Raw genomic sequence first — 7,166 nt, 5'->3', positions numbered from 1 at the left:
CCCCAGCCGCCCCGGGGGTCGGGATTAGCCACACACTGAGGGACTCACTCGATCCTTTCCTAGGCAGCGTGCGTGTGGTGTGCTAGAGGGGGCGTTGGTGGCAGGGAGGTCAGGCTATCCAACGAGGTGGTGGTGGAGAGTGGCAGCAACGGAGGGTGAAGGGCAGCACTCAGCGATGTCAACGCCGTCTTGCTCTGGTGGCTAGTGCAAATAGTCGTCTACTCTGGCAAAGGAGCAGGAGCCCAAGCCCACGCGAGCCATGAGCCGCAAACACTCCGAGGCCTGGCCCAGGGCAAGCATCAGCGGGGGCTGCTTTGGCAGGTTCTGAGATTCTGTGGGGGCAAAAAAAAAAGAAATCTGTTTAGAAGAGATGTCCTGGCTGCATGCCAGCTCACCTGCAGTTGGGTCCCTCTCGGTCCCACCTGGGCACCAAGCCCAGCATCCCTGGCGGAAGGCGCTGGCCCTGGAAGGAGGCTGGTCCTGAGCACCGCTGGCTTGGCACAGCCGCTCCTCCGCACACCCCACCACCCACGGCACGTCCCACATGGGGCCACAGCTCAACAGGGCCCTTGAGAAAGTACCGCTGTGGTGGCCAGAGCAAGGAACAGGCAGTGGGGCTCCTGCTGCCTGAGGGTCTGCTGGAAGACCCTCAAGGTGTGAGAGATCAAAGCATGGAAGAGTAAGGAAAGGCAGGAGAACCCGGCAACAAGTGGGAGGCAAGCTCTCCATGTCCCCCTTGTGCAGGCCCACACAGCCCTCAACAAGCGCACTCCCCCGTCACCGCTGCTTTTCAGCTCACGGTCGCTATGTATGCAAGAGGGAACCCTCAGCTGAGCAAGACAAGGTGTCCTGTGACCTGCCTGACGGAGCATGTCCTGACACCATTTTTCACGTCTCCCTGGTGACACCTCTCAGCAACTTGTCCATGCTCCTTGAGCACTGGACAAACAACCACGAGAACTGAGCCCACGCTGGCTGCCAGGGGAAGGGACTCCCCTTCCCAAACCATGGAATTTCTGTTCCTTTCCTCAGGCAGAACAGGAGCCCTCAGGGGTTTGTCCATCAAGCTGTTCCTTCCCCCAGAAGCCAATCTCTAACCCTCCTTCTGGCTCACTCAACACGAGGTGCACTGACCCACAAGGAGACGCGCCTGGGTACAGTGAGTCCAGGGGGGTTTCCAGGACAGAGAAGCCTGAAGGCTGCGGCTGGACAGAGCTGACCCAGACCAGGGCCTGTCCTGTGAAGTTACCTGAGCAAGGACCTCATCACTCTCTACAACTGCCTGAAAGGAGGGTGCAGTGAGGTGGGTGCTGGGCTCTGCTCTAAAGGAACAAGTGATGGGACAAGAGGAAACGGCCTCAAGTTGCACCAGGGGAGGTTCAGGCTGGATATTAGAAAAAATTTCTTCACTGAAAGGGTGATGAGCCATTGGCTCAGGCACTGGAACAGGCTGCCCAGGGCAGTGGTGGAGTCACCATCCCTGGAGGGGGTCAAGAAACATGTAGATGTGGTGCTTCGGGACATGGGTTAGTGGGTTGGGTGGTGTTGGGTTGATGGTTGGACTTGATGATCCTTGAGGCCTTTTCCAGCCTTAATGATTCTGTGATTCTATAAGGACACAGCATGGTGACGGTCTGGTGACAGGATCACGGGCCCTGCCTAGAATGAAACAATCCCTTTCTTGCAGACTGGCGAGAGGCCATAACCTCATTATCGCTGTACCCATTTCTCCACCACGGGATTTTCTGTAGCTGAAGATGCCAAGAGGGTCAGCAATGACATGGCAACTCATTGACTGCAAGCACAGGACTTCCATCAGGGAAAGCTACTGCATTTACTAGACCAGGTTCAAGATTAGAGAGTAAATGACACCAAGCGGTTGGGCCAAGCAACATTCTCGTCTAAGGAAAATGGGAAACAGGCACAAGCATTCAGCTCAGAGGACTCAGAGGAGGGCAAGAGACTGCTCATATCTGGATCCAGCCATGGTGCATCCTGCTGACACAGAGAGCAAAGCTCATCAGAGAAAGGGGAGTTGTCTCGTTAGCTGAAAAAAACCAACTATAGCCAGACCTCTGCACAGAGCAGGGTCTTCTCAGCACAGTTACAACCAGACGGGAAAGAGCACCAGGGTCGGACAACTACTACAGCCCCGATTCCAACTCTGGACTGCGAGCAGCCAGGCTCTCTGGGCTCTAGCAGGCGTTGCACATGATGGGAACATGCAGAGGCAATGCTCGAAGTGAAGGCAGACCCACTTAAGTCTGCATGCCCAACACGAGACCAAAGGTAACTGGATTTATGGCCCCCCTCTGCTTTCGAGCCAATGCCATGGAAGCTAGCCTCACTTACAAGCTGCTGCAACAGAGCAACCGCCTTCCCTACCAGAAATTGGGATGATGCCAGGACAGAACTCTGCCAACCCAGACAGCATGGAAAAGATCCCTACTAATGCCAGCAAACTGATTCAGGTGGGCTTGGAGGAAGAAGGATGAGGGGCAGGAAATGCATTGAAGATATTTTGTCTTCCTCAGTGAGTGGGGGAGGAAAATCCCAAGGAGCATCCTTGGAAGTAGCACGGAGGAGGAGCCAAGGACGGGAGCCAAAAGAAGGTTAGTTCAGGTGGATCTGTTCTCTGCAGGCTTCCCTCATGCCTGCCTTCCTGCATCACTGCCCTGCCACGCAGGGCACGGGTTATTTCTGAACTTTTCCTACCGCTCTCAGGCTCACCTGCCGCAGGACAGCCCTGAGAGCAGGTACGCCCCGTGGGCAGCGCTCGCACAGGAACCTTACCCAATATAGCACTATTAAGAGCAGCACACACAGGTTCCCTCTGGATTGGGTCGAGCTGTTGACCGACAGGGCAGTTCCAAGGGTCTGAATAAGCTAACAAGCTAAAGGCGTCCTGTATGAGAGAAGAGAAAGGCACAGTAAGGTCACGCATGGCTGCAAACACACAGGAAAACCGCCGAGTCCATCAGCCAGGGCACCTCCTGCCATCGCCAAGGTGACAGGTGCCTACCTCCTGAAAAGGAATGTCCCTTTTCTTCTTGGCACCAAGGGACCACACTGGGCCAGCAAGATAGTGGACTAAAGAGGGTGCCCCCTCCACCTGGCAGGGGAGCCAGCACGGGAAGGCAGGTAGAGTGGCACCTGGAGAGAAGAAGAGCGAAGGCAGGCAGGAGCTGTATTTCTTCTCTCCTGTGCTGAGAACTGGGTCTAGATGCTTTGCGTTCACTGAGTTTCGACCTCCGATCCCCATGCAGGGCCACCCAGAGCTCTGCAAGAGAACCCCCACCCCAGTCCTGGCTCAGAGAACTGCTGGGACGCAGCGCAAGGCCCAGGCTTACCTGAAGCATCTTTTTGTGCACTGTGTTCTTCCCATATTCTCTGCAAAGCTGCTCGCTCAGCATCTGCAGCTCCCGTCCAAACTGGATCATTCGTTCCGTGGCAGCGTGGTTCCCTCCACAGAGCTGCCTCTGGGGACAGCTGTCTTCTAGAGGAAAGTGGAGAAGTGACACTCATTTCTCACTCCTCACCCATAAACTCCTTCCCCTTCTGGAGCAGGCAGCTCCTCCCTGCTCTGAGTTTACCCCAGCAAAAACATTTTCCGATCGCTGCAGTGCAACAGCCAGTGGTGGTTTTTTCATAGCACCTGACAGGTACGGGGAAAGCTCGAGCTCAGTTTGGTTAATGCCTGAAGACTACCTGCAGACCAAGTACTCTGATAAAATCACGGGAGCTTGCAACTCCCAACTGTCACCCTTTCCCGTGTGTGACAGAGCAGAAACCCCTGGTCTAATAAACCCTGCGCTCAGAAAACTTTCAGTCAGAGACGCCAAGGCCACCGACCTCCCAGTGCTAGGTGGCCACAAGCCCCATTATAACTGGAGGAACCCCCAGTTTCAGAGGCAGCGTAGCTAATTCATTCCCTCCTAGCTAAATCCCCCACAAACACGACAGCTGGAGCTGAGCATGCCGTGCTGGGCACCAGCCAGCCTTCCCCAGCTCGCTGCAGGTCCTCAGCTGGCAGAAGTGCCAGGACTGCTCCGAGCTGGAATTTGTGACCAGCGCTGAACAAACCTTTGACTCCTATTGCTTCTCCTGCTCTGTAACATCACCAGCACTGCTGCGAGACCACGAAAAGTCAGCCCTAGTTTTAGTTTCAGGACAGACTCATTTCCCCATGAAACAGGCATCCTGAGAACTTCATTCACTGAGGTGGGGAAAGAAAACCCAAGTAGATGTTTTTTTCCCCAGAACCCAATCACACCTGTAACTCTTGTACCAGTTCTTTCTATTTCCCTTTACCCCTCCTGCCTCTGGGGCCCTACCCATGCTGGATTCATCCGTCTGCAGGATCTCTTCGTGTTTGTAGGTGCCATTCATTATCCTGGTGGATGAATTTTCCAGGACTCCGTTGGGGTAATGCTCAGCCTCCATTTCCATCTCGCTGTCACTGAGGTGAAAGGAGGAAAGAAAGGCCAGATATCTACATTAGAAAGGGAAAAACCAAAGAGCTCAGATGCCAAATGATGCCCAGCCACGGCCACTAAACTAGGAAAGGTGCCAGCAGGGCTACAGGGAGCCCAGATGGTCTAATTCAGTGTACCAAAAATCTACAGGGATCTGAAGACAACTGATGAAATGGGTTTCTGTTGGAAAGTGCCCGTCATCATTACAGGAGCAGAGCACTGATCATTTTCCCTTCGGTAAGCAGCCGTCTCCAGGACAGCAAGCAGCAGCCAGACAACAGAAGACACACTAACATACTAAACAGGAGGAAAACCTTGGCTGTGGGAAACCATCAACCCTTGCAAAAAAGCACAAGACAGAACACGAGGACCCCCGGCTTAAACGTTCAAGACAGCAGCTGAATGAGATTGATGATAACTGCCGATTAACCGAAACGATGGGAAAACCTTGCTGAGACTTGGGCTCTGAATTTAAAAAAAGAATCATCAATCCAGCATTATCAAGTGATTCTGGTAAACTGAGTATGAACAAGTGCTTCTCGCTCAGTTCCATGTTTTATGGCTCTCAAGAGGTCAGGACAGAGACTACAAACTGTCCTGCAGACTGTGCTCAGCACAGTACTCAGACGAGGAGCGCCAGCTGCAATTAGCAGGAGATTCTACTCATCACAAGGATATCCTCTGCTCCAGAAGGGCCTCAGACAGCCCTCCAGCACCGACCTGTAAAGCCAGCCCAAAGGAAGCTCAGCTCTCACCATGGCTCCATAACTATCCCGCCCTCCCGGACCGCCCACGGCTCCCTGGGGAAGGGAGGCTTTCTCAAAGGCTGCCCTGCTGTCAACAAGCATGGAACAAATGACTGCTGATTCAAAGGCACATCTGGAAGCAACTGGGCAACAGGCAGAGGCAGCCCAAGAACACCGGCCAGCAGGACCAGGGCAGGGATTGTGCCCCTGTACTCGGCACTAGTGAGGCCGCACCTTGAATCCTGGGGTCAGTTTTGGGCCCCTCACCACAAGAAGGACATTGAGGGGCTGGAGCAGGTCCAGAGAAGGGCAACGGAGCTGGGGAAGGGTCTGGAGCACAGGCCTGACGAGGAGCGTCCGAGGGAGCTGGGGTTGGTTAGTCTGGAGAAGAGGAGGCTGAGAGGAGACCTCATCACTCTCTACAACTGCCTGAAAGGAGGGTGCAGTGAGGGGGGTGCTGGGCTCTGCTCTAAAGGAACAAGTGATGGGACAAGAGGAAACGGCCTCAAGTTGCACCAGGGGAGGTTCAGGCTGGATATTAGGAAAAATTTCTTCCCTGAAAGAGTGCTCAGGCATTGGAACAGGCTGCCCAGGGCAGTGGTGGAGTCACCATCCCTGGAGGGGGTCAAGAAACGTGTAGATGTGGTGCTTCAGGACATGGGTTAGTGGGTTGGGTGGTGTTGGGTTGACGGTTGGACTTGATGATCCTTGAGGTCTTTTCCAGCCTTCATGATTCTATGAGTCTATGATTACTCAAGAGGGCAATGGACCGAACCGGTAAACACTTGAGCTGCTGCCTCACCCACGGCACGGCAGCAGGAAGAGCTCAGCAGGAGAGCTTCTCTGCAAACTGTCACGTTGGGCTCTGACAGCAGCAGTTTAATGGGACAGCCTGGTGTTTGGAACAAGAGCATCATAATAGTCCTTACGAGATGAGCCTCCAAGCTGAAGTCAGAGCCAGGGAACTTGTGTTGGCTGGGAAGAGCAGTGACCTTGTAGATAATGGGAGCTACTCTGCTGTTCAAAAGAGCAGGACAGATACCCTTCTGGCTCTTCAGAGAGCAGACTGAGCCCTCTCCCCCCACCTCACCCTCCTCAGGGATCCATGAAGGAAAAGCAATACCTGGTTTCTTGGTTACTCGTACTACTGTGCTGCTGAGATTTGGTAGAATCTGTAGAATTGGACTCAGAGTAGTTCACAGATGAGGGGGAGGAGGAGGAGGAAGATGAAGATGATGAACTCAGTGTCGGATATTTACTGTGACTCTGTTTGCTTTTTGTGGACATGACTCCATTGCTACAGGTTGGACTATCTGCTCCTGAAAGTCAAGAAGAAAGGGAAAAATGAGACCAGCCTGACAATATCACGCTATTGTGAAGTCAACAATTTAGCAAGACCCCAAAGGTAGAAACCAAAATAAGACTGCACATCTTAAATGACTATTCATCGTTCTTAAATTCAATGGGGTTTAGAGAAAACACAAATAAATATGGAAGGAGCCCCACTACTCACCAGCAACATCTGAGCTTAAAGGAGTTCCACAAATGGGCTGTAAATAAGAGGTCAGCAGAACCAGCTCACACAAGCACAGGAATTATTGCTAAAATATGAAGCACGGATGGTTTGTAAAGCAGCTTACAAACTCTCTTCTCACAAACCCAAATATTTCTCAAAAAGGGAAAACTATGAAAGCACAGGCAGAACCTGGGCCACAAGGAAAAGTCTTTGACAGCAGAACCTCGCAGGCCTTTCCCAACCTATCTTACACTAGGGATACACCTGACTCACACCAAGCTCACTGACTCAGGACACAAACCTTTGGTCGTTACCACAAGTTTTACACGGATTCAAAAATGACTGGCTAAACCTCCAGGGGCTATTAAATACCAAGGCAATGGCAATGTATTTTTGGAAATATATATATAATTAATAATACATAAATAT

General features: G+C 52.7%; 1 protein-coding gene across 1 annotated transcript; it reads right to left on the bottom strand.

The window, feature by feature from the left end:
- Positions 1–36: 36 nt before the first annotated feature.
- On the bottom strand, positions 37–6,540 carry LOC104471308 (ran-binding protein 10-like; the record flags this gene model as incomplete). Its single annotated transcript, XM_010086599.1, has 5 exons — positions 37–332; positions 2,794–2,905; positions 3,351–3,496; positions 4,335–4,459; positions 6,345–6,540. Coding segments are annotated over 5 exons (710 nt in total), but the record flags the coding sequence as incomplete, so codon positions are not given.
- Between the last annotated feature and the right edge of the window lie 626 nt (positions 6,541–7,166).

This window comes from Pterocles gutturalis, unplaced genomic scaffold (assembly GCF_000699245.1).
Source record: "Pterocles gutturalis isolate BGI_N339 unplaced genomic scaffold, ASM69924v1 scaffold12586, whole genome shotgun sequence".
In the NCBI taxonomy this organism is placed as follows: domain Eukaryota; kingdom Metazoa; phylum Chordata; class Aves; order Pterocliformes; family Pteroclidae; genus Pterocles; species Pterocles gutturalis.
The sequence above is the reverse complement of the archived record's forward strand: the minus strand, read 5'-3'. Positions and strand labels throughout refer to the sequence as shown.